This window comes from Monodelphis domestica, chromosome 8 (genome assembly GCF_027887165.1).
Source record: "Monodelphis domestica isolate mMonDom1 chromosome 8, mMonDom1.pri, whole genome shotgun sequence".
NCBI classification, from domain to species: Eukaryota; Metazoa; Chordata; class Mammalia; order Didelphimorphia; family Didelphidae; genus Monodelphis; species Monodelphis domestica.
This window is the reverse complement of record NC_077234.1, coordinates 1,806,500-1,830,187: the sequence shown is the minus strand read 5'-3', so window position 1 is coordinate 1,830,187 and position 23,688 is coordinate 1,806,500. Positions and strand designations below refer to the sequence as shown.

Here is a 23,688-nt window from a genome sequence, read left to right as displayed (position 1 = left end):
CCTGACCCCCCCCCCCCACTGGCCCACCAGAGGACCGATGAGCTGATTAGCCATCCATCGGCCAACCGTGCTGAAAGCTAGAAAGAGCCACCGAGGCCAGAACCACGGAGCAGCCACGGACCCAAGTGCCTTCTGCTCCAGGGAACTCGGGGGGGGGGGGGGGACCAAACAGCTGGTCCAAGTAGCTGGCAGAGGGAAGAGGAGAAAGGAGGAGGAAGAAGAGGAAGAGGAGGAAGAAGAGGAAGAGGAGGAAGAGGAAGAGAAAGAGGAGGAAGAAGAGGAAAAGGAGGAAGAGGAGGAGGAAAAAGAGGAAGAGAAAGAAGAGGAAGAGGAGGAAGAGGAGGGAGGAAGAAGAGGAAGAGGAAGAGAAAGAAGAGGAAGAGGAGGAGGAGGAAGAGGAGGGAGGAAGGAGGAAGAAGAGGAAGAGAAAGAGGAGGAAGGCTTCTCGGGCATCTGATCACTCCTGGTCACCCTGCCTGGGTTCCAGCTCCTTCCCTCCTCACCAGGGAGGGCCACAGCAGCCCAGGAGTAACCCCTGGCCCAGCAGGCCGGACCTGCCCGAGATCTGAGCCGGTCCCTGGTTTCTCCTCCAAGCGGGTGGTGGCCGTTCACGCTCGCCCACGCCTCCGGCCTGGCCTCCAGGCCTGAGTGTGAGAGATGCGCCTCCCCCGTGTCCTGCGCCCAGCAGGGCCGATCAAAGGGCTCGGGGCACCCCCTTCCTCACGGCTCCTGGCCAGGGTAGGGGCGGCGTGCCGGCCCTCGTGTGTGGGCGTGAAGGCTCGCCCAAGAAGGCCCGTGGGACACCCTGTGGCTACCCCGCCACGTGCCAAGCCAGGCAGCCAGGGCGCCTCTGCGGGTGCGGGCGTCGGCTTGTCTGTGCACGTGTGTGCTCACCCGCACGTATGTCGGCCCCTCTTTACACGTGTTCGCGTGTGTGGGCTCGCTCTGGCTCGGGTTTGTGATCGGCTTCCTTTGGCCTGTCTGGTCTCTCCCCTGGGAGCCTCGTGCAGGGGCCAACGGTGGGCTCCCGGCGGCTCTCCTCCTCCTCCCTGTGTTGGCTCCAGCCTTGGCTCCTTGGCCCCCCCCCCCGGCCCCTGGGCTCCTTGGCCCCCCCCGGCCCCCCGGGCTCCTTGGCCCCCCCCGGCCCCCCCGGGCTCCTTGGCCCCCCTGGGCTCCTTGGCCCCCTCGGCCCCCCCGGGCTCCTTGGCCCCCCCCCGGCCCCTGGGCTCCTTGGCCCCCCCGGGCTCCTTGGCCCCCCCCGGCCCCCTTGGCCCCCCCCCGGGCTCCTTGGCCCCCCCCGGCCCCCTTGGCCCCCCCCCCCCGGGCTCCTTGGCCCCCCCCCCCGGCCCCTGGGCTCCTTGGCCCCCCTGGGCTCCTTGGCCCCCCCGGGCTCCTTGGCCCCCCCCGCCCCTGACTGCCCGCCGTGCTGATCCCCTCCAGCCTGAACCCGTACGGCTATGATGAGAACTGGCTGAGCAGCAGCGAGGACCGCGTCCCCCTGGCCGCCCTGCCCCTGCTCGCCATCTCCTCCCCCCAGTATCAGGACGCCGTCGCCACGGTGATCACGAGGGCCAACCAGGTCTACAGCGAGTTCCTGGCGTCCCCCGATGGCGTGGGCTTCAGTGGGCAGGTAGGGCCGGTGCCCGCGGGAGGGGGAGCTTCCAGCACGGCCCCCCGAGGGTGCCGCCTCATCACCCTCCCTTCGGGGGCCTCCGATTGCCCCCCAACCCCGCTTCCTCGGGGGGAGGCTGCGCCTCTGCTTGGAGGAGCCCCGGATGTCCCCCCTCCGGCCCAGCCCAGCGGGGAAAGCAGACGGGCCTGCCCGAGGGGCCTGGAGTTGTCCCCCTGGGCTGGGGGGGTCACCACATCCCAAGAAGCTGAGAGGGCGAGCGGCAGAGGGGAGAGGTGTCGCCCCGGGCCCCCCTTTAAAGGGCGATCTGGGGTCCCCCAACTGGCACCCTCTTCCCTCTGCCATCAGGAGGGTCTCCAGGCACTCCCTGGCTCAGTCAGTCACTTGGTTGGTCAGTTGGTCGGTTGATTAGTCAGTCAGGGAGTCATTTAATCAGTTATTACTTGGTTGGTCCGCCAGCCAGTCAAATAAACATGGGTGAAGCCAGGCCCTGGGGCCAGCCCTCCCAGCACTCCCAGTCATTGGTGGAGACAACAAGGCCCGAGCGACGTGCAGGCTGACCCAGATACGGAAGGCAGGGCTGGGGACCAGGCAAGGCTTCCTGCAGAAGGCAGCATCTGTGGGGAGACCTGAAGGAGGGGGGACATCCCAAGCAGGGGGCACAGCCAGGGCAAAGGCCTGGAGTCGGGAGATGCAGAATCCTGGCTGAGGAGCAGTGAGTGAGTGAGCTTGTGTCCTCCCGTCTCGAGCATCCCGCACGCTTTGTGGCTGGCCTGGGAAGCGGGCGTCGTAACCATTCTGCCCCGAGGATGGCGTGCCTGATTCTGCAGATGCCGCCAGGAAAGCCTCCCATTGACTGGGGGTGAGCGTGGGCCCCCCCACGCAGTCGTGACCCTCCATGTCTTCCAGGTGTGCCTCATCGGTGACTGTGTGGGAGGCATCCTGGGCTTCGACGCCATCTGCTATAGCGCCGGCCCCACAGGGGACAGCCTGAGCAGCAGCAGCAGGCAGGGCAGTGTCAGCAGCACCCAGGTAGGCCCCAAGGAGGCAGGAGGGACAGCCCAGGCCCAGAAACAGGGGCAGTTCCTGGAGGACGTCCCGCCCGGAGGGGCAGCCCACGGGTGCAGGAGCAGCTCTCCCCCTGGGGAGTGTGGCTGACCTCAGCCTCCGGGGGTCTTGCTGCCCCCTCCATCCCGGGACAGCCAGTCACGAGGCCTGTCCTCCGGCCTCCGGCTGCCTCCGTGGGCCCTCTGGAATGGGGCCTCCGCCTGGACATTCTGGGCTGAGAGGGCGGGAAGAGCCGGCTTCCAATCCAGCCTCAGACCCTTAAGGGCCGCGGCACTCCGAGCCTGGGCCTCCTTCGGGGTCTTCAGCTGTTGGGGGGGCGGGGAGGGCCAGTCAGCCTCTGTGCAACGCTGGGCACACAGCAGGCGCTTCGGCAGCGCCTCTCTCCTTCCGCCCTCCTCCGCGGCCAGTCAGACCCCGCGTGCCACGCACACAGCGGGCAGGGTGGCCGGGCCTGGATCACAGGGCCCCCGAGGCGCTCCTTCCCGTCCTTTTAGGTCTCACCTTCCATCTTAGAGTCAGTCCTGTGTATTGGGTCCCAGGCAGAAGGCTTCAGTGACTTGCCCAGGGTCACCCAGCCAGGAAGTGTCTGAGGTCAGATTTGAACCCAGGACCTCCTGTCTCTAGGCCTGGCTCTCTCCACTGAGCTCCCCGGCTGCCCCCCTGTAACCCCACTTCTGAGCATGCCTGAATCCATCTCCCCGTGCCGTGCGGAGCCCCGTCGCGCCATCTTTCCCACAAAAGCCTCCATGGCCTGCGGGGCACGCCACCCCCGGGGTTCTGGCCACTGACCGGGCAGAACCACGACACGGACCTCGACGGAACCACGGGAGGTCCGAACTCGAGCGGGCATCGCGCCTTTGGGCCAGGGCGCTGGCGAGCTTCCGAGGAACTCTAGAGCAGAGCTGAAGCCGAGGCCTCCCCGGCCCGCAGCCGGCCCTGTGTGCGGGCCTGGAGACAGTCACGAGGACAGCGAGGCGCTGCCCTGGGCTCTCCCCGCTTCCTGCCCGTTCTCCAGGCCTCTCCACTCAGCCCCGCCGGCCCTTCTGGTCCCAGAACAGGGGCTTCCTGTCTCCCCCGGGGCTCCCAGCCTGCGTTTTCAGGGCCCGGAGGACGCCGGCTACCTCGTGACATGGGCCTGTGCTTGGAGTCTTGCCTCGCAGAGGCTCCCCTTGATCCTGGCCTCCCTGGCTCCGATCCTTTGGGACCCTCGAATGCGTGGCCCTCCCTCGGCCTCCCCAACGCCGCTCCTCCTCGTCGGTCCAGGCGTGGCCCTCCGCGGGGAACATCCTGGGCGCAGGGGCGCCTCCGGGCTCTTCTGGGGAGGTGCTCCGGGGCCGGACGCTTCCGGCATCTCGGCGGAGGTCAGGCCGGAGGGACTCTGCTCGAAAGTGGGCCCAGCCAGGAGGTCCGGGACCCCAGAGGATGCTCCGACACAGCGAAGAGGCTTCCTCTCTCCTGCGGCAAACGGCGAGAGGTGGAAGGAAGCCCCGTGTGCGCCCGGCCATCTGGGCAAAGCCCGTCGTCTCCCCATGGAGCCCCGGAAGGGAGCCCGGGGAGTGCGAGGCCACTGTCGGGGCCTGCTGCCCTTCAGGCTCTTCTCTTTAAAGGCAGCCTGTCCCGGGGCCACTGGGTGCTCTGTGGATGGAGAGCCAGGCGGTCCTGGCTTCCGTTTGGGCCCTAGACACTTGGAGCTGTGTGACCCTGGCCAAGTCACTGAAGCCCCATTGCCCGGCCCTGACGAACCAGCACACAGTATTGATTCCCAGATGGAAGGGAAGGGCTAAAAGGGAGCCGAGAAAGAAAGCGAAAGCGAATTGTCCCGGGAGGGCGAGCGGCCGCCGAGAAGGGCGGGAGGAGAAGGCCGGGGACCCTCCGGGCCTCATTCTCTCCCACCATGTCTCCAAGGACAACCCCATCTTGTCCGAGGAAGACTGCGGCCTGGCCGACGCCCCGCGCCTCAGTCGGAGCAACATCGACATCTCGGGGACCCTGGAGGACGAGGAGCCCAAGATGGCGCCCCCTCGGAAGCAGAGCGACTCGTCCACCTACGACTGTGACGCCATCAGCCAGCATCACACCTTCTTGTCCAGGTGAGCCCCGCGTCCCCGCTGCCGCCTGGTGTCCAGGCTGCGCTCCGGCCACTGGGCCACAGATGCAAGATTAGAACTCCTGACTTGCTGGTGCCAGGCCAGCGCTCTCCTCCCTACTACACAGCCGGGCCTGGGGAGGAAATCTCCCCGTGTGAGCCGTGCCGCCGCCTCCTCCTCTTCCTCTCTTCCTCCTCTTCTTCATCCTCCTCCTCTTCTCCTTCCTTCTCTTCCTGCTCCTTTTTCCTTTTCTTCATCCTTTTTCATCCTTCTCCTCCTCTTCTTTTTCTTTCTCTTCCTCCTCCTCTCCTTCCTTCTTTTCCTCCTCTTCTTTCTCTTCCTGCTCCTCTTCTTCCTTTTCCTCCTCTTCTTCCTTCTTTTCCTCCTCCTCCTCTTCTCCTTCCTTCTCTTCCTCCTCCTCGGGGCTCTTGGCTTTCAGGGAGCCCACTCTCATCCTCACCCTCACCCGGCAGGGCTGGGTGGGCGTCCCCTCTTCTTCACCTGAGTGGGCATCTGATGTGGCCTCAACGCCTCCCTGTGTGTAGGGGGCGTTCCAGCTTCAGTCCGGGCCCCGGAATGGGGCCCGGCGGGGGGGGGGGGGGGCGATGCAGGGTCCTCCCTGACCCCAAGTTTCTCTTCTCCGGGTCAGCATTCACTCCGGCGTCCTGAAGGACGGGGCTGCCGCCCCGCAGCTCTCCGAGGCCAACGCGAGCCGCTTCGACTTCAATGTTTCCGATTTCTTCCTCTTCGGCTCGCCGCTGGGCTTGGTTCTGGCCATGAGGAGGACAGTCCTGCCCGGGCTGGACGGTGAGTAGGTCCCGGCCGAGGGTCCGAGAGGCCCCCTCCCTGTCGGCTCTGGCTGCTGGAGGCGCCGGGGAGCCCTGGGGGGGTGCAGGGACGAGGCCGGCCTCTGCCGCTGTAAAGGTCTGGAGGCCCCCCTGAGGGGGAGGAGGCCAGAGTGCTGGCGGTGTGAGCGGGGAGGATGGCCCAGGACCCGTGTCTTGTGTCTTAGAGCACAGACCGTGGCCTGGCACCAAGGCAGAGCAGTGGGCTTCAGTGACTCGCCCAGGGTCAGACTGCTAGGAAGGGTCCATCCCCATGCCCCGAGCCAGGCCTAGACAAGAGGGGAAACGTCTGGGCTGAGGGAAAGGGGCGCCTCGAACCCCAGCTCAGGATGTGAGCACCGTCAGTGTAGACCGCGAGCGACTGAGGGCAAGGAGCCCCACTTCCCCCTCTTGCTCAGGGCACACACACTCACACTCAGTCTGTCACACGTACACACACACGTGTTCACATGCACTCACACTCATTGCACACGTGCCCTCATGCCCCCCCTTGCACACACGTGCCCTCGCCCGTGCAGACAGGGCTGCTGTGGGGCCTTCCTGAGCCTGGCTCATGGAGAGCCTCCCCATGCTGGGAAGGGGGGAGGGCTTTGAGGTGACACGTGGGAGGGGCCTGCCAGGGTGCCTGCTCAAGAGCCCCTTCCTTGCTTCCCTTCAGGGCCAGGGAGCTCACTGCCCTCTGGGGTCTCTCGTTCTCTGCATGGTTGGCTCTCAGTGCCTGGAAGGGTGACCGAAATAGGCCTCCCCACAGCTCTCAGTCCCTCCCCCCCTCCCCAGATTTGCTCTGGGTTCGAATCTTTGGGGCCAGGCCGAAGCAGCCTGGGCCCTTCTCTGGCTGACAGGCCTGCACAGACTTGCAGACAGCCACCCTGTCGCCAGAGCCTCCTGCCCCTGCCTCAAAGCCCTTCGTTCTCAAGGGTGCTGCCTGCCTGCCTGCCTGCCCCTCCTGGCTCTCCCAATGGGGCTCTGGGGGTGCCCCGGAATTCTGGCCACCTGCTGAGGCTGCAGCCGGTGCCCCCAAGCTCCCCAGGGCCTTTCTGACAAACCGATGCCCGCGTGAGCCCCTTTTTTCTCCCGAATGCGTGAAGCTGGCTTTTTGAGCCCGTGAGAGAGAAAGCGGAGCAGAGCTGAATGCTGGGCCAGCTCTCACCCCCTAGACACGCTGAGGGGTTTCCCAATGCCCAGGAGAGCTGCTGTGGGGAGGAGGGCCTTTTGGCACGCGTGCCCTCTCTACTGTTCCTGGGCCCCTGATCCACCAGGCACAGGACCTCCCAAGGGCAGGCTGGGGCTGGCTCGCCAATACAGTGTGCCAGCCTGATGTGCTCCTTCCAGGGAGGGGAAGCTGGCAGCAGCCATGCTGGCGGGGCATATGTTATGGGGAGAGACGGCAACGGGGTGGCGAATGGGGCAGAATCAGGTGGGGAGGAGGGAGGGAGGCGAGGTACGACGTCCACCCTTCTCCTCTAGCTGGCCTCGGCGCGCAGTGATACCTGTGCCCTTGGCTGAATGGGAAGGATGAGAGAGCAGCCCCTCCCTGGCTGCCCTCCCCATCTCTGCCCTGTGGCAGCAGCTTGCCTCTTCCCTAGCAGAGACCCGGAATGATGGTCTTTGGAGGCTTCTCTGCCACCCTCCCAGGAGCTCCAGGGGGGGGGGGGAGGGGGGCGCGGAGGGCTCACACCCACGGGTCACCTAGGAAGCCACCCCGGCCCCATGACTTGTAAAGGAGGCAGAGGTCGGCCTGGGCTTGTAGCTGTGTGAAGACAGGCGAGTGGTGGAGGGAACCCCCTCCTTCTGGGCGCCGCCCCGTGACTCCCATTTCCCCCCCCCAGGCTTCCAGGTACGGCCCGCTTGCAACCAGGTCTATAGTTTCTTCCATGCGGCTGACCCCTCGGCCTCCAGGCTGGAGCCCCTGCTGGAGAAGAATTTCCACTTGCTGCCCCCTGTCAGCGTGCCTCGTTACCAGAGGTTCCCGCTGGGCGATGGGCACTCTCTGCTCCTAGGTACCAGCCTCCCCGCCTAGTGCCCACCGGGGGGGCAGGGCTTTGGCACGGACACCTCCGGCCAGCGTGCTCTCAGGAGAGCACCCGGGGCCACTGCCACTCCGCTGGAGGAGGGACAACCGTTCCCACTCCTGAGCAATGGCCCAGCGAGCCGGGAGGAGGGGCTTCCCGGTTGGCTCCGGCCTGGCCTGAGCTCTCCACACACTTGCTTTCTTTGACACCACGTAGAGATTCACGAGTCTCAGAGGGCACGTGGTTCAGTCTGCCCTCAGGGAGGGCCATTCCACGGCCTGTCCGCTACGTGGGCCTCCTGCTTGGGCTGCCTGGCCCTCACAGGGCCTGAGTTTGAGAGGTAACATAGCCAGCCTGTCCCCTACATGCACAAGCAGCCTCCGGGACATCCCTTGCCCAGGGAAACGTGCTCTCTCCCCCTCTGCCTTCTAAGACAGAAGAGTGGTAAGGGTTAGACCCTCAGGGTAGGTGACTTTCCCAGGGCCACACAGCCAGGAAACGCCTGAACGGGGCTGCTCTTGCTGCTGCCCCGTTGCCCCTCATGCTCTGTGGGGTCTTTCCCAGTGGGAACGCCATTCTCCTTGGCTGGATTGGGTGGGCCGAGCCAGCCTTGCCCTCTGGGTGGCTGAGGGCTCTGGAGGGAGAGGTCAACCCTTGTCACCTCTGCCTCACTCCCGTTGGCTGTTGTTCCCTGTGCAGAGTCAGTTCCTTGGGCATCCAGAGCCCCCGAGGCTCTGTGGGGCCTCTGCGCATGCACACGCACGCACACACACACACACACACACACACACACACACACACACACACGTGTGCCCTCCGGACCATCACGTCTTTGCTGTAGGACCCTCCTCCAGGCTGCTGTCCTAGCCCGTGCCATAGAGCAGGTGCTTCATAGATTCTGGAGTGGAGCTGAGAGTCCTCGGGCAGGACGAGCCGTAGCCGGGGAAGTGGGGCTGGGGCGGGGGGGGGGGGGCGCTCACCGGACTTCCGCTTGCCCCGTCTAGAGGACGCCCTGCAGGCCCACAGCGCCCTCTTCTTGGAGGGTGGCCCGACGGACAGCCCATCGTCCCCGGATGGCCCAGCCTTGGCACTGCTGCCTCCCGAGGGCCCAAGGCTGGGAAGGAGACTCAGCATGGGCAGCACCGACAGCGAGAGCTCTGGGTCCAGCGAGAGCCTGCCGTCGGCCAGCACGGCCCACAGTGAGTGAGGGAGGGAGGGAGGCCCTGGGGACGGGCCCTCCATCTGAAGGCGGGGGAAGGGGGAGCCCAGATTCAGGCCTTGGAACAGACGTGGGAAGTCCCAGCGCCCCCAAGGCTTGGCACCGATGGCCAGCCCCGGGCAAGTTCCCCACAGATCTGGGCCGTGAGCACCCGGATGATGGACTGGGGTGAGGGGCGGGGGGGCAGTGCCCTCAGCTGAAGGGGGCCCGAGACATCACGGGGCGCCTCTAGGAGAAGCTCGGGGCTGCCTGGCCACGAGCCCTTGGGACGCTACACCTTTGCCGTGGGGTGCCCCGGGCTCCTCGGGATGGGAGCTTAGCAGGGAGGCTGGGGACAGTGGACACTGTGCCCCCTCCTCTGTTTCTGCAGTTGCCACCAAGTGGTGGGGAACCAAGCGGCTAGACTACGAGCTCTACTGTCCCGACGTGCTCACGGCCTTCCCCACCGTGGCCCTCCCCCATCTCTTCCACGCCAGCTACTGGGAGTCCACGGACGTGGTGGCCTTCATCCTGAGGCAGGTACTGGCTGCCGGCTGCAGGGCCCCCAGGCTTCGTCCTCGCCCTCGGCCCAGGGCCCCCGGGCTCCCCACACGCTAAGGGGCTCGGGCGCTGCCTGGGAGAGGCAGAGGCTTTCCGGCGCCCGCCCAGGGCCGCCTTCCCAGGGTTCCAAGCGCTCGCGCCAGGGCCTTGGCTTCCCAGCACACGCAGCCTCTCTCTGTTGGGACCGGCGAGCGGAAGAATTCTTCCAGCGGGAGGGCCCTTTCCTAGCCCCGGGAGGGGGCCTGGGCGGATGGTAGCTACCAGTTACAGAGTGCCGACTCTGTAGCAGGGGCAGCGAGACGCTTCAGTGGATGGCGCGCCAGGCCCGGGTTCAAATCTAGCCTCAGCCACTTGCTGGCTGGGTGACCCTGGGTACATCCCTCCACCCGGTTTGCCTCAGTTTCCACATCTGTCAAGCAAGCTGGAGAAGGAAATGGCCAAGAAACCCCCCAAAAGGATTCAGTGACCGAACGGCAGAGCTCCAGGCACACGCTAAGCACGTCACAAGTACGGTCTCAGCCTCTGAACAACCCTGGGAGGGAGGGGAAACCGAGGCAGGAAGTACCAGAGGAGGAATTTGAACTCGGCTCTTCCTGACTGAGCCTTAGAAGCCCCAGAGAAGAATTTGGAGGGGAAGCTGCCGGGACGGACGGTGGCATTCCACGAGGCGGGAGGGCGGGAGCTGCCAACCAGGACTTTGGGCTTCAGCCGCGGTCGAAGGACAGGCCTCGAGGACGGGGTCTACACGGCCCCCCGACTGCGACTGCTCCCCGCAGCTGCTCTGAAGTGCCCAGGAGAAGTCCAGGAGGAGCGGGCTGGGGAGAGCCTTCCTGGGGAGCCCCTGCGTCCCCCTCCAGGCTCAGCCCCCCCTTCTCATTGGGGAAGAGGCCGGCCGGGGGTCCAGCTCCTCTCCCCTTCCCCCGGGTGCCCCCCCCACGAGGCGTGAGCAGAGGAGGTCCTGCCACGGCCACGTCCTCCCCTCCGAGACCACCAGATCTTGCGTGGAGAGGAGCGAGGTCAGCATCACCTGACAGATGTGGAAACTGAGGCCGCCTTCCGGAAAGGTGGGGCGGCACCAGGAAGACTCTGCCAGCCCTCGTGGGCTCTTGGGAGGGCGGCCGGGCAGAGGCTCCCCCGTCCCCTCCCGTGGGGCTCGGGCGCACCGTGTGCTCTGCCCTTGCAGGTGATGGGCTACGACAGCGGCGCCCCGAAGGAGGGTCCCGGGTTCGACCCCTCCGCCCCGAGCCCCGCCAACCCCCCAGAGAAGTGGCTTCGCAAGCGGACGCAGGTCAAGCTGAGGGTGGGTGAGGGGGGAGCGAGGGGGGGACGCCGGGAAGGGGGGCTTCTGGGGGAGGGGCAGAGGCTGAGCCCCGCCCGTCCTTCCAGAACGTGACGGCCAATCACCGGGCCAATGACGTGATCGCCGCGGAGGACGGCCCGCAGGTCCTGGTGGGGCGCTTCATGTACGGGCCCCTGGACATGGTGGCCCTCACAGGAGAAAAGGTAGGGGGCCCCAAAGGCGGGCCCTGGCCCCTTCACTGGGCTCAGTGCCAGCCGTCCCAGTGGCACTCGGTCGGGGGCTTCTCCCTTGGGGCACCCCCGGCAGTCTCTTGGCCCCCCCCAAAAGAAAAGCTCCCTAAAACCGATCCACGCTGGAAAACGCGCCCGCCGGAGGGTGGGTGTGGGGGAAGGGCCTCCCGAGGCCCCGGATTCCAGAGCTGGCCCAAGGACACCCCTACGCTGCCGGGATTCGAATCCGGGGCCGCGTCCTCTCGCCGCTCGGCGTGCCGGCCCTCCCCGACATGGGGCGGCAGCCCTGACGCTCGCCGGCCCGCAGGTGGACATCCTGGTCATGGCGGAGCCGTCCTCCGGCCGCTGGCTCTACCTGGACACGGAGCTCACCAACAGCAGCGGCCGCGTCACGTACAGCGTGCCCAGGCCCAAGCGCCTCGGCGTGGGCGTCTACCCCGTCAAGATGGTGGTGAGGTGAGGCGCCGCGGGGGGCCGGGGGCGGGCCGGGTGGGCGGGCCGGGGGCGGGGCTCCCAGCCGCCTCCCTGTGCCTTTCAGGGGCGACCAGACCACGGCCACCAGCTACCTGACGGTGCTGCCGCGCGGCATGGAGTGCGTCGTGTTCAGCATCGACGGCTCCTTCGCCGCCAGCGTCTCCATCATGGGCAGCGACCCCAAGGTCAGAGCCGGAGCCGTGGACGTGGTGCGGTGAGGACCCCTTCCCAAGCAGGGCGGGCTTCCCGGAGGAGGCCGCCAGGCTCTGCTCAGCAGGAGCACCAGGACGGAACCCTGCGGCCTCCCTCTCCGTCACTCGCGCCCCTCGCCAGCCCCTTGAAGGGGGGAGGGCCGAGGTGGGAGGTCCTGGGTTCAAATGGGACCCAAGATACTTGCTAGCAGGGAGACCCTGGGCCAGTCCCTTCACCGCCTGGCCCAACCCGATCGCTCTTCTGTCCCGGAACCACGCACAGCCTCCCCGGCGGGCCCTTCGCAGGCCTCTTCGTTCTAGCCTTGGCCAGGCGCCCTCTTCCCTCCCGCTCTTCTTCCGGCCGGCCGAGGGCGGGGATGAGGGGCCTCAGACAGACAGACAGACAGACGCCGTCTGTTGGGGCTTGGGGGGGCGGCCGGCGGAGCCCCTCGTGGCCCCCCCACGCGGAGGGGGCCTCTGACCAACGGTGTGTCGCAGGCACTGGCAGGACCTGGGCTTCCTGATCCTCTACATCACGGGCCGGCCCGACCTGCAGAAGCAGCGCGTCGTGTCCTGGCTGGCCCAGCACAACTTCCCGCAAGGCATGATCTTCTTCTCCGACGGCCTCGTGCACGACCCGCTGCGCCAGAAGGCCATCTTCCTGCGCAACCTGGTGCAGGAGGTAGGGGGCGGGGCGGGCAGGTGGGAGAAGGGGCGGGGCGGCGCAGGCGGGAGAAGGGGCGGGGCGGGCAGGCGGGAGAAGGGGCGGGGCGGGCAGGGGCGGGGCGGCGCAGGCGGGAGAAGGGGCGGGGCGGGCAGGTGGGGCGGGGCGGCGCGGGCGGGAGAAGGGGCGGCGCGGGCGGGAGAAGGGGCGGGGCGGGCAGGTGGGGCGGGCAGGGGCGGGGCGGGGCGGGGAGCCGTGCTGAGTGCCCGCCCCGTGCTGCTCCTCAGTGCTTCATCAAGGTGAGCGCCGCCTACGGCTCCACGAAGGACATCTCGGTGTACAGCGCGCTGGGGCTGCCGCCCTCGCAGATCTTCATTGTGGGCCGCCCCACCAAGAAGTACCAGCACCAGTGCCAGGTGCCGGGGAGGGGCCGGCGGGGGGGGGGCGCTCCAGGGGCCGGCGGGGGAGGGGCCGGCGAGGGGGGGGGGGTTGCGCGCCAGGTACTGGCCGGGGCCTGGCGGCCCGCTGAGCTTCCGCGTCTCCCCAGTTCCTCAGCGAGGGCTACGCGGCCCACCTGGCCCTGCTCGAGTCCAGCCACCGGGCCCGGCCCAAGAAGAACAACTCGCGCGTGATTCTGCGCAAGGGCAGCTTCGGCCTCCACTCGCAGCCCGAGTTCCTGAGGAAGAGGAACCACCTGCGCAGGACCATGTCGGTGCAGCAGCCCGACCCGCCGGCGGCTGCCCCGAAGCCTGAGCGGGCCCAGAGCCAGCCCGAGTCAGACAAGGAGCACGAGCGGCCTCTCCCGCAGGCAGGCTGGGCCCGGGGCGGCCCCGCCAAGTTTGAGTCGGCGCCCTGAGGAGGCGGCGGGAGGCCTGCCTGGAGGAGGAGGAAGAGGGGGGTGGCTCAGGGGTTGTTCAGCCTTCTCCCACCACGAGGAGTTTTCTTCTTTGTCCCCCTCCCTGTGTCTGTCCAGAAATGCCCCCGAGAGGCCTCGGAGCGTGGCCTCGAGGGCATGAAGGGGGGGGTGGGCGCCAGACCCTTGGGAGGGAGCCCCCCTGGGAGCCTGGGCTCAGGCACCTGTTGGGGGGCTGCAGCGGCGTGGGAAGTGCCCGTCGGGGACGGAGAGGCTCGAGAGGTGCCCGTGCCCCCCCACCCCCACGAGGCCCACCTCGGTCCCCCTCTCTCGGCCCGTGCTGCCCCCCTCCATGGCACCCTGGCGGCCTCCCAGAGGGGCTCTCGGCCTGCCTCCGGTCTGGACTCCCTCCAGGGGAAACCCCTCCCTCTCCCTGACTGGGGTCCCAGCGGCTTCCTCCGGGGGTTCCACTGACCCAGCCCTCTGTGGAGGAGCCACCCCGACGGCCTGCTCGGTCCAGTTCTTGGTCCAGTTCTTGTCTCACGTCTACCTCTGTGGGCGGGCGGCCGTCCTTCCCTCTGTCTGTCCTTCCGTCAGTCAGTTGACAAACCTCGATTGAGTGTCCGTGCGGGGGTGGGTTCAAGGGGCCCAGCAGCCTTCTGGGCTCGGGTACGAGGGCCCTCCGGGAGCCAGGCAAGGCGCCCTTCCTCCCCCACTGCCAGGGCTGCCCCTGTCCTGGGGAAGGGCCCTGCCTGGACCTTTGTTCGTGTTCACCGGCACCCAGTGACTTGGGGCACCCCCGGGTGTTGGCAGGCGTGCTGGACCTGCCCCTGCTTCAGGACAGGGAGGCCCTGCCTACCTGGCTGCCCCCCTCCTGGTTCTCGGGGTCCCCCCTAATTCAGACCCCTCCATTTCTGAAGGTCTTCACTTTTGGGGGGCCCCGCGGGCACGGGGCAGGCCGGGGAGCCCCTCCGTGAGCGCGTCGTCCCGACGCCGGTCAGGGAGCTCCCGCGGCGGCCACGGCAGGTCCTCGTGCGGCACCGCGCCTCCGTCACAAATAAAAACCTGTCTTGCCTTTGCACCCTGTCAGACCGGTGGGTGCTCGCGCTGGGCCCCGGGAGGGGAGAAGAAGGGACAGAAGGCCAGGGTGGACCCTTGCTCAGAAGACAGCTTTTAATAGACCGAGTTGAAGCCCCCTTTGGCTGTGTCAGCAGGGCTGAGGCGGGCGTCCATCCAGAAGCTCATTGTAGGCCGGCCGCCCCTCCGGAGGCCCACACGAGCTGGAGCCCAGAGGGGTGGTCGGGGCGCCCCATCCGTACCTGCTCTGCCCGCACCCTCTTCAGTTTTGGAGGAGACACACAGTCGCGTCACTAAGCCGAGAAATAGGGGGGAAGGAGGAGGCCTGTTAGCCACGGCCTGAGTGCCACGGAAGGGCAGGTGCCCCCTCCCAGCCGTGGCGCTCACCTCTTGTCCATGGAGATGGCCTTGTCGAAGGCCAGCGAGAGATGCTCCAGCTGCCGGATCCCCGAGGCCACGGACTCTGCCTCGGCCTCCTCCTCTTCCTCCTCCTCCTCGCAGCCTCCATCTCTGGCCAGAGCAAGAAAAAGTCAGGAAGGGGGGAGCCACCAGCCCCCCACTCCAGCCCCTGGAAGCCCGGGAGCACCATGCTTGCCTCGGAGAGCAGAGAGGGGCCGGGGAGGCATACGGGCTGCCGAGGGCTGCTTCCCGCTGGGAGCGTCTCCTCAGGGGGTGGAGGGGGTCCCTGGCCAGCCACCTGGACAGTCTTCTCAGCCCGGAGGCCGGAGGGGTGGCACCAGAGAGCCGGGCGCTCCTCCCCCTCCTCCTCCTGGGGTGGGGGCTCTCTGTGGGGGCAGCAGCCCGGCAGGATGGCTGGAATCTCTGTAACGGACACGGGAGCCACATCAGCCACCACCACGGAGGACAAACCCCTCCTCCCCTCGCCCACCGCCGCCCCGGTACCTGGGCCGCGGATCCCAAGGCCCCCCGGGCTCTCGCCGGGCCTTCCAGGGGCTCCCAAGAGGGCCCGTCCTGGAAGTTGGCATCGAGGGCTGCCAGGGGCAGGCGTCTGCTCAGGCGGGCACACAGCGTGTCCAGGGAGCTGGCCAGCGGCTTCCTGGGGCGGGGCTGCCGGCCCCCGGGGCTCCCGGACTCCTCCTCGGTCAGCATCTGGTGGCTCCTGCGGCCTCTGGCCCCCGGCAGCCCCTGCCACACTGAGCTCATGGCTGGCTCTGCCTGTGGGGCCCCAAAGGCCGCCGTGAGCCTCCCGCTGCCCTCCTCCACTGCTCAGGGGGGGTCAGCCCCCCGCGGGGCACTACGTGGCCAGGCCTCAGTTTCCCCGCCTCGCCCCGGGCCACTACGTGTAGCCTGCCTGCGGAGATCCCACACCCCCTGCCTCATCCGCTGCCCACCACGTTCAAACTGGCCGCTGGGCCCAGGCCGGCCACCCATTGGTCCAGTGCTCCGCCTGTGGAAGGAATCCCGTCCTGCCATTGGCCAGGTGCCCCGCCGCATCGCGCAGCCCATTGGTCCAATACTCCAAGGCACCCCCCCCCCAAGCAGAATAGCGCCTCGCTATTGGTCCACTGCTGCTATTGGCCCTGTTCCGTCCCAGCAGACCGTTGGAAATCCTGGGCTCCCCGGGAGGTTTGCGGGGAGGAGGAGGGCAGTGGAGTGGGCGTTGGTCATTGACTGCACCATTCACGGAATTCTCTGGCCTTTTTCTGCGTCATCTCCGCACTGCCGGTCGCCTTTCTGACCACGCCTCCTTTGCCAGATCTTCTTCCAGACCCTGCCCCGCCCTCCAAACCTGGGGCTCCGGCTCTTTTCCTTCCACACTGGGCGTCCCTGATTTAATGACCCGGATCGGTGCTGATTATTCTCTGCCGACCACTGCCCAGTCTCTCCTCCCCAACTGCCAGGAGGCAGCTTGAGGTCAAAGTCCCCAACCGAACCCTGATCTCCGCTTCACCCCTGCTCCCCGTTACGGCAGGAAGGCGGTCCTCGGCAACTCTGCCACAGGTCTTGTGGATTCCATCTTTCATCAATATCACCCTGCACCACCTAGTTAATTTCACTCTTCACCAATAGAGCTATTACAACAGGTCTTGTGGATTTCGCCTTTGAAATCTCTCCAACAATGCGCTGAGGTGGGGCCCAGCTGGATTATTGCAATAGCTGGTGGGGATGAGCGTCAGTTCCGCTCCATGCCTGTCACCAGGGATTTTCCTGAAGCCCAGCACCTCCCCCTACTTAATAGTGGCTCCCCAAAGGAGACAACATGTTCCGCTTGGCATTCAAAGGCCCCTCCGACCTTTTCAGGGTCCTTACACCTGACTCTCCATCCCTCAGCTCTGGGCATCTCCCCGCAGTCCCGGGTCTGGAACGTGCTTCCCTCCTTCCTCTCAATTCCCCTCCAATCCTGCAGCTTCTCTTCCCTGATGCACAGCGTGCACGCAATCTGTTTGCCTGGAGGTTCCCCCAGCAGACCGGAAGCCCCTCGAAGGCGGGGTGTTCTGGCCTTTCCCGTAGGGCCGATCCAGGCACCCCAAGGCCCTCAGTGTGTTAGGCAGGGAGGCTCCCAGCCTCTGAGTGTGCCCCAACCCAGGGACCTGCCATCCCGGAAAAGCCGTCGGAGGCAGAGAAGGGGCTCCAGACAGGCCTGGAGGAGGTGGCCCCAGGGAGGGAGCAGGAAGGCTGGTGGGAGGCTGCCCAGAGGAAGGTCTCCGATGGGCTTCGCAGCTTGCTAAGGGCGGCAGCCAGTGAGACCTCTTTGGAGCTCTTCCTGGAGGTCGAGGCGGCCCCTCAGATTGCAGAGCTGGAGGCCAGAGCCAAGGCCCCCGGTCTTCTCCCTTCCCGCCCGGAACACACTCGGGCCTGCCTGCAAGGTATCTCGGACTCCCCGTGGAGCTCGGTGGGCTGGAGGAGGAGGGAATCCCCTAGTAGGGAGGAGAGAAGGCAAGCCAAAACCCAGGCAGCCCTCTCCTCTGCGTGATAAAGCGATAAAGGGGAGGAAGCCAGCCAGGAGCTGTCTGAAGCAGAATTTGAACTCAGGCCTTCCGGGCACCCACTTAGCTGGCTGGACAGAGAGACTTCCGCGCAAGCGCAGCCCAGGACCCTCTCCCAAGTGCAGCTGGCCCTGGGGATTTCCCAGTGGAACCAGAAGGGCACTTTCCCTCCCCTCCCTCTGGAGGGTCTCTGAAGGGAAAGTGCTCTGGGGCACCCCCGCAGGGGACTTTCCGGCGGGCCATGAGGAGGGAGCGTTTCCTTCTCCGGTTACCATGGAGACATTTGCTCCTTCAGCAGCTCCGCCTGGGGCTGGATGCTGCCCGGAGCCCATCGGAGCTGAGGGAGGATAAAGCCAGCCGGTCTGGGAGCCCTGAGCTCTGCCTTGGAGTCACCATGGGGTCGGGGTCGGGCCGGGCAGTCACTCCTCGCTCCTGGACTCCCCGCCGGCAGCTCTAACCACTCCCCCCCCAGGAGCTGCGATGCCACGGCCTGGCCACCAGGTGGCGCCAGTCGAGGGGCCTGGGCGCTCTCCGAGGTGCTGCCCAGCAGGATGGGCCTGGGAAGGAGTGCAGGGAGTGAGCCCAGGGACTGGCCTAGGGTCCCTCCCTGCTGAGCAGGCCAGCACTCTCCCCGCTGTGGCTCCCCAGGGAGGGAGGGGCTGCCCCAGGAGCTTCTGGGTCGGGGCCCTCCTCAGGAGTGGCTGAACCCTGAACTCAGAACCTGAACCCGCCCGTCCTCGATTCTGAGCAGCCTGGGTGAGTCTGACCTGGCCGCCTCCAAGGGACCGGAAGGGCTTTCTCTGGGTCTCCCTCCGTTCCAGACAAAGGTCCACTTTTCTGCCCTCCGCTCCTTTGTACTGGCCGGCTCCGTGCATGCACACCATTGAAGGGCAGCCCACTGGACACGGACGTCCAAAGATGTGGGTGCAGATTCTGTCTCCCTTCTCTCTGTTCAGTGTCATCCATAAAATGGGCACAATGATCGCCCCGCCCCGTCCGAGGCAGCGTGAGTGACGGCTGACAAGCCCCACCCCTTCTTGGCCTTTGCTCCTCCCCCCAGGGCACCTTCAGCCCCACTGAGCCTGGGCTGCCCCAGGAAGCTCGAAGGGGGTGACCGAGATGCCAACGACGGTGACCCAGCCAGGGGCAGTGGGGGAGGGTCCAACGGGCTTCCCGCAGCTCCTCCCCCTGGACTCAGGGGTGGGGGCGGGGCAGCAGGTGGCCGGCTCAATCTCTTTCTTTAGAGTCATGAGCCCCCCCAGCGGAGGAGGACAAATCCCACCCGGCCTGCCCTCTGGGCTAAACTCCCAGTAATCCGCGCCGGATTAGCCCAGCCGAGGCCAGGGGAAGAGGCAGCATGGAGGAGACGCTGCTGCTGAACGTGGAGGGCGTCCGGAAGACCATCCTGCACGGGGGCACCGGGGAGCTGCCTCAGTTCCTCAGCGGGTCCCGAGTAAGGCCGGGCCCGGGAATCCGGGTGGGCGGGCTGGGGGGCGATCCTGCCTCTGGGCGTCGGCCCAGCGGCCGCGGTCGGTCGTTGTCTTTGTTGTTGTGGCGAAGGTGACCTTTCATTTCCGAACGCTGAAATGCGACGATGAGCGGACGGTCATAGACGACAGCAAGCTCACGGGCCGGCCCATGCACATCGTCATCGGCAATATGTTCAAGCTGGAAGTCTGGGAGATCCTGCTGACCTCCATGAGGATCGGGGAAGTGGCCGAGTTCTGGTGCTCCGCCATCGTAAGTGGCTCCGCCCTCCCTCCGGGCAAGGGCTCCTGGGGGAAACTGAGGCCCCAGGACGGAAATGGCTAAAGGGGGCCATTCCACCAGGGAGCATCCACCCAGTGGGCTGACTGGGTCTGGGGCAGCTCGGGCCCCTCTAGAGCCCCAAAGTCCAGTCCCCGGGGAAGGCTGGGGGAGGGGTCCTCCCCTGGATCACTGCCTCCTTAATCCTCCCTGAGCTGCTGGTGGCCTCTGGCTGTTCTTTCCTCCCCCCCCCCCCCCCATGGAGCAAAGGATGGTTTCCAAAAGGAGACAACAGATTCCCCCATGGCTGCTCCCCGGGGATTGTGTTAACCCTTTACCCTCCAGGGATGGGGCTCATGACTGGCCCAGGGTCTCACAGCTTGGAGGTGTCTGAGGCCAGATTGGAGCCTGGTTCCCAGCTGCCCCTTCCAGTGGCTTTTGTCTGGGCAGAGGAGGGTGTCACCCAGGAAGCCTCCACAGGCTCCAGCGTGGTTTTCACAGCTGGCCACATGTGGCTTGTGGCCGGCCTACCTGCCTCACCCTGTGGCCTAGTATGGCAGTAGCAGAGCTCTGGGGCTCTTGGAGTGGCGCCCTCTCGTGGCTGTGGCCAGGGTTTGGGGTAGCTCCTGGGGGCCACGGTACAAAATGCTGGACCTGGAGGCAGGAAGCCCCGAGTTCAAATCCAGCCTCAGACACTCCCCAGCCGTGTGAGCATTGTTGCTTGTTCCAAGGCAGAAGGGCAGGAAGGGCTGGGTGACGGGTCAGTGCCTCGGCTTGCCCAGGAGCTTGGCCTGTTGGTTGAATTATGCCAGCTGTGAGCCAGGCCTCTGCTTACACTAGATGCCAAGTGCGGAATCCGTTTCATGGTTTGGATCCGCTCGTCTTCAGACTAATTCCCATGTAATTGGGGTGATGGCAAAGCTCTGGCGTGATTAGCATTCGGCCGGCCAAGGCACTCTCTGCAGCCTCCCAAAGAAGAGTGTTCAAGGGCCGGAGCTGCTCTCTTCTGGCCAAGGAAGATGCCTGGGCCTGGCCCCACCCACTGTCTGGGTCTCTTCCTGCCCCCAGCACACTGGCATCTACCCCCTGCTCTCGAGGAGCCTGAGGCAGATAGCAGAGGGCAAGGACCCCACCGAGAGCTACGTTCACACGTGCGGGCTCGCCAATATGTTTGCCTACCACACTCTGGGCTACGAGGACCTGGATGAGCTGCAGAAGGAGCCGCAGCCCCTCATCTTCATCACGGAGCTCCTCAAGGTGAGGGTGCCGGGGGCTGGGGGATGGAAGTCTGGGGCCCGGGCGAACGGCTTCCTCTGTTCTGAGTGGAAGTGCCGCCTCTCTCCCCTCCCTTCAGGCTCTCTGGCTCATGGGTCAATGAGACACTCACATTTCTGATTGGAAGTAGCTTCCCGCACCTTGTCAGTGCGCCTCTCCTGCCGGGCCCCCTGTGTGGCACTTGGCATCTGCCCAGACCCATCTGTCCTCTTTCGTGGAAGCCCTGGGGGAGGGGAGGGGGCCGCAAACCCATTTGCTTCTTGGGGTTGTGGTCGGGGGCTTCCTTTGGGACCGAGGCAATGTGGCCAGGGACACGGCCGTCAGAAGGGGGTCTGCTAGCTCCAGCGTGCTTCCTTGGGAGCCTCCGCCAGGCTGGGCGGGGCTCCAGGAGCTGCCCCAGCAGCTCGGCCCTGGTCTTTGGCTCTTCCTGGTCAGGTGGAGGCCCCAAGCGATTACAAGAGGGAAACCTGGAGCCTCAACAATGACGAGAAGATGCAGGTCGTGCCCATCCTCCATGGCGACGGCAACCGTCTGTTCAAGCTGGGACGCTATGAAGAGGCTGCGGCCAAGTACCAGGAAGCCATCATCTGCCTGAAGAACCTGCAGACCAAGGTGAGGGGAGGAGGCCGGCTGGTTTCCGTGGCCTTGCCTTCCAGGCCACTGGGGCCACGGCCTTGGCTCGACCACGCTCTCTGAAGCTGTTTCTAGGCCAACATGAAGAATGCCACAAAAAGGGGCAGATTCAGTCCCCATCGGGCCGTGGCATCTCGGGAACCCTGAGTTCCTAGGCAGGGATTCTTGGGGCCTCAGGCTCTAGGCAGCCACCAGTCTAGTTGGTCTAAGAGCTGCTCCAGAAGCTCGTGATCCCCTCTGACCTCCCCTGCCCCCTGCTAATCGGGTCCCAGAGTCATCCTAGAGATGACTTCTCTGGTTCATCCATGCACAGCAGGAAACAATGCAAAATGGTCCCGGGGCTCTTCTGATTCCTGGGAGGGGGCAGGGGAAGGGAGCATGCATTTATTAAACACCTACTGTGTGCTAGGCACTGTGCTAAGCACTTTACAGATACGATCTCATTTGATCCTCACAACAACCTGGGGAGGTTTTGCAGATGAGGAAATGATGACAGACGGAAGTGAAGTGACTTGTCCAGAGCCACAGGGCTAGCCAGTGCCTGAGGTCAAATTTGAACTCAGATCTTCTGGACTCCAGGCTCAGAGCTCTGGGCACTGTGGCGCCCCCTACAAGACTCAGAACAGCTGCTCAGAATTTCTGGTTGGAGAGTGTAAGGGAAGGCAGGCCAGAGGACTTTGGGTCCACAGTCAGAGTTTAAAGGGGGGTAGCCAGTAGGGGCGGGCTAGCATGGCAGCGGGGCTCTTTCACTGGGCCTGAAGTGCTGCCCTTCTCTCTCCCTGTGTGTCCGGCTGCCTCTTCCCTTCCATTTTCCTCTCCCCCCATGGCTCTTCCTGTCGGCCCCCTCAGGAGAAGGCTTGGGAAGTCCAGTGGCTGCAGCTGGAGAAGATGGTGAACACTCTGGTCCTCAACTACTGCCAGTGCTTGCTGAAGCAGGATGAGTTCTATGAGGTGCTGGAACACACCAGCGACATCATTCGGCACCACCCAGGTCCGGAACTGGCCTCGGGGAGGCGGGAGAGGGGATCCGGCAGCATCTTCCCAGAGACTCCCCCCCCCCCCCCCCCCCCCCGGTGATGCCTGTAGGGGGCGGGGCGGGAGCCTGCCATGTTTCTGCAGCCTCCTCCATGATTTTGGCCAGGCAGCCCACAGATCTGCCAAGGAGGCCTCCCTCCTGCCTTCACTGGCCGGCTGCGAGGGTGCAAAGGCTGGGATGGCAAGATGGGGCCTCACCCTGCTCTTCTGGGCCTTGCCAAGTGGTGAGAGGAAGCTCCAGGAGGAGAGCCTGAGGCTGGAGGCCAGGACAACCTTTGGCACCCCGTTTGGCAGGGGCTGCCTCTGGGGTAGTGGCCTTGCTCTCTATGGAGGTCTCTCAGCACAGGCTGGGGGTGGTTGAAGGCTCCCTTCCCCAGAGAGTCCATGTTCTCAGGGAAAGAGTAGTGCTGCCGTGGGATTCTGAGCCCCAGCTCACTGGCAAGGCCCTTCAGGGACCGCCTTTGGGTAGACCCTTCTCCAAGTCTTGTCTCCTGCAGGGATCGCCAAGGCCTACTATGTGAGGGCCAGGGCTCACGCGGAGGTGTGGAATGAAGCGGAGGCCAGAGCAGACCTGAACAAGGTGCTGGAGCTGGAGCCTGCCATGCAGAGAGCAGTGAGGAGGGAGCTGAGGGTGCTTGAGATCCGAATGGAGGAGCAGCGCGAGGAGGAGAGGCGCCGCTGCAGGAACATGCTGGGCTGAGTCTGGAGAAGGGGCTGAGGCATGGAGCTAGCTGCCTGCCGAGCCTGTGCTCCCAGCACCAAGGCAGCAGGGGCGGGGGGAGGGGGGTCTGCCGAGCCTGTGCTCCCAGCACCAAGGCAGCAGGGGCGGGGGGAGGGGGTCTGCCGAGCCTGTGCTCCCAGCACCAAGGCAGTAGGGGCGGGGGGGGCATAGTTATGTGTAGTGTTTGAAAGCCCCAAATTCATTCTCAGGATCCCATGGGGGTGCACCCCGTTCTCTGGCCTTCCTCCACTAGGGAAGCGCTCCAGGAGCAGGGTGGCACTCTGTAGGCTGGGCAGGGTTCAGTTGCTTTGCTGTGCATTCAGAAATAAAAATGAAACCAATCCCCAGGCTCCTGTGCTTTGTGACTGAGGTCTAAACAGATACCCATCAGCAACCTGCTGTGGGAGGACTCCTCCCCACCCTCCACTGAGAGTACAGTGTGTCGCCTTCTCCTCTGGGAGGCCTTCAGTGTGAGAAGAGTAGGGAAAGCCGGGGGCTGCTCTCAGGACATCCAGAGGACTTACCTGTGAGCCCGAGAAGGCCCAGGGTAAGGCAAGAGCCAAGGCAATGAAGGGCTGAAACGGCATCAGTGACTTCTTTCTGCTGCGCGCCAACCACTGGTGATACGGATGGCCACATCAGATGGCTGTCGCCCTCAGGAGCTCCCACTGTGCTGTGGAGACACTGGGAAGAGGTTTTGGTGATGGGGCAGATGGCTAGCCAGCTAGAGGTGGCCTCTAGGTGGAGACGGTGGATAGAATTGGAGTCAGGTAGGTCTGGATTTGAATCCTGCCTCAGATGTTTAGGAGTTATTGATCTTAGCAAGTCTCTTGACTGCTCTTAGCATCAGTTTGCTTGTTTTTTTAACTCTTATCTTCCATTTTATAATCACTTTTGTGTATTAGTTTTAAGGCAGAAGAGTGGTGAGGACTAAGCAATGGGGGGTTAAGTGACTTGCCCAGGGTCACACAGCTGGGAAGTATCTGAGTCCAGATTTGAACCCAGGACCTCCTGTCTCTAGGCCTTCAGCCTCAGTTTCCTCATCTGTAAAATAGGAATAACAAGCAGCTAGGTGGCACAGTGGATAGAACACCAGGCTTGGAGTTAAGAAGACTTGAGCTGAAATCCAGCCTCAGACAC

General features: G+C 65.3%; 3 protein-coding genes across 7 annotated transcripts in view; 2 read left to right on the top strand and 1 right to left on the bottom strand.

Annotated features, from left to right (window-relative positions):
• Positions 1 to 14,192, top strand: part of PITPNM3 (PITPNM family member 3) — a 40,605-nt gene extending 26,413 nt beyond the window's left edge. For 4 of the 5 annotated variants that reach the window (XM_056806914.1, XM_056806913.1, XM_056806911.1 and 1 more), the window contains 14 exons: positions 1,441 to 1,630; positions 2,540 to 2,662; positions 4,604 to 4,788; positions 5,435 to 5,592; positions 7,460 to 7,630; positions 8,647 to 8,841; positions 9,232 to 9,380; positions 10,585 to 10,701; positions 10,788 to 10,904; positions 11,239 to 11,387; positions 11,470 to 11,619; positions 12,095 to 12,278; positions 12,548 to 12,676; positions 12,808 to 14,192. In XM_056806914.1, coding sequence (XP_056662892.1) covers positions 1,441 to 1,630; positions 2,540 to 2,662; positions 4,604 to 4,788; positions 5,435 to 5,592; positions 7,460 to 7,630; positions 8,647 to 8,841; positions 9,232 to 9,380; positions 10,585 to 10,701; positions 10,788 to 10,904; positions 11,239 to 11,387; positions 11,470 to 11,619; positions 12,095 to 12,278; positions 12,548 to 12,676; positions 12,808 to 13,116 — 2,326 coding nt within the window. In that variant the 3' untranslated portion in view covers positions 13,117 to 14,192. Of the gene's footprint in view, positions 1 to 1,440; positions 1,631 to 2,539; positions 2,663 to 4,603; positions 4,789 to 5,434; positions 5,593 to 7,459; positions 7,631 to 8,646; positions 8,842 to 9,231; positions 9,381 to 10,584; positions 10,702 to 10,787; positions 10,905 to 11,238; positions 11,388 to 11,469; positions 12,279 to 12,547; positions 12,677 to 12,807 lie in introns of those variants that run through there. The other variant, XM_056806915.1, reaches the window with a different exon arrangement.
• Positions 14,193 to 14,272: 80 nt separating this feature from the next.
• PIMREG (PICALM interacting mitotic regulator) lies at positions 14,273 to 15,549 on the bottom strand. The gene is made up of 4 exons (XM_007502486.3): positions 15,094 to 15,549; positions 14,786 to 15,012; positions 14,578 to 14,700; positions 14,273 to 14,483 (listed from the first exon to the last, which is right to left on the bottom strand). Exons 1-4 carry the CDS (start codon positions 15,352 to 15,354, stop codon positions 14,453 to 14,455), a joined length of 642 nt encoding a protein of 213 aa, XP_007502548.2. The 5' UTR covers positions 15,355 to 15,549; the 3' UTR covers positions 14,273 to 14,452.
• A 115-nt stretch (positions 15,550 to 15,664) lies between these two features.
• Positions 15,665 to 22,889, top strand: AIPL1 (aryl hydrocarbon receptor interacting protein like 1). Its single transcript, XM_056806945.1, has 7 exons — positions 15,665 to 18,144; positions 18,383 to 18,591; positions 18,699 to 18,878; positions 19,953 to 20,141; positions 20,595 to 20,771; positions 21,642 to 21,783; positions 22,325 to 22,889. The coding sequence occupies exons 2-7, from the start codon at positions 18,496 to 18,498 to the stop codon at positions 22,525 to 22,527; spliced, it is 987 nt and encodes a 328-aa protein (XP_056662923.1). The 5' UTR covers positions 15,665 to 18,144; positions 18,383 to 18,495; the 3' UTR covers positions 22,528 to 22,889.
• Positions 22,890 to 23,688: the final 799 nt, after the last annotated feature.

Bases quoted from the DNA above. Each gene is read 5' to 3' on its own strand.
- PIMREG (XM_007502486.3), bottom strand. From the start codon at position 15,354: ATGAGCTCAGTGTGGCAGGGGCTGCCGGGGGCCAGAGGCCGCAGGAGC. The intron at 15,013-15,093 runs GTACCGGGGCGG...TGTCCGTTACAG, and splicing joins CCTTGGGATCCGCGGCCCAG to AGATTCCAGCCATCCTGCCG. The intron at 14,701-14,785 runs GCAAGCATGGTG...TGCTCTGGCCAG, and splicing joins GCCCCTCTCTGCTCTCCGAG to AGATGGAGGCTGCGAGGAGG.
- AIPL1 (XM_056806945.1), top strand. From the start codon at position 18,496: ATGGAGGAGACGCTGCTGCTGAACGTGGAGGGCGTCCGGAAGACCATC. The intron at 20,142-20,594 runs GTGAGGGTGCCG...CTTCCTGGTCAG, and splicing joins TCATCACGGAGCTCCTCAAG to GTGGAGGCCCCAAGCGATTA. The intron at 20,772-21,641 runs GTGAGGGGAGGA...CGGCCCCCTCAG, and splicing joins TGAAGAACCTGCAGACCAAG to GAGAAGGCTTGGGAAGTCCA.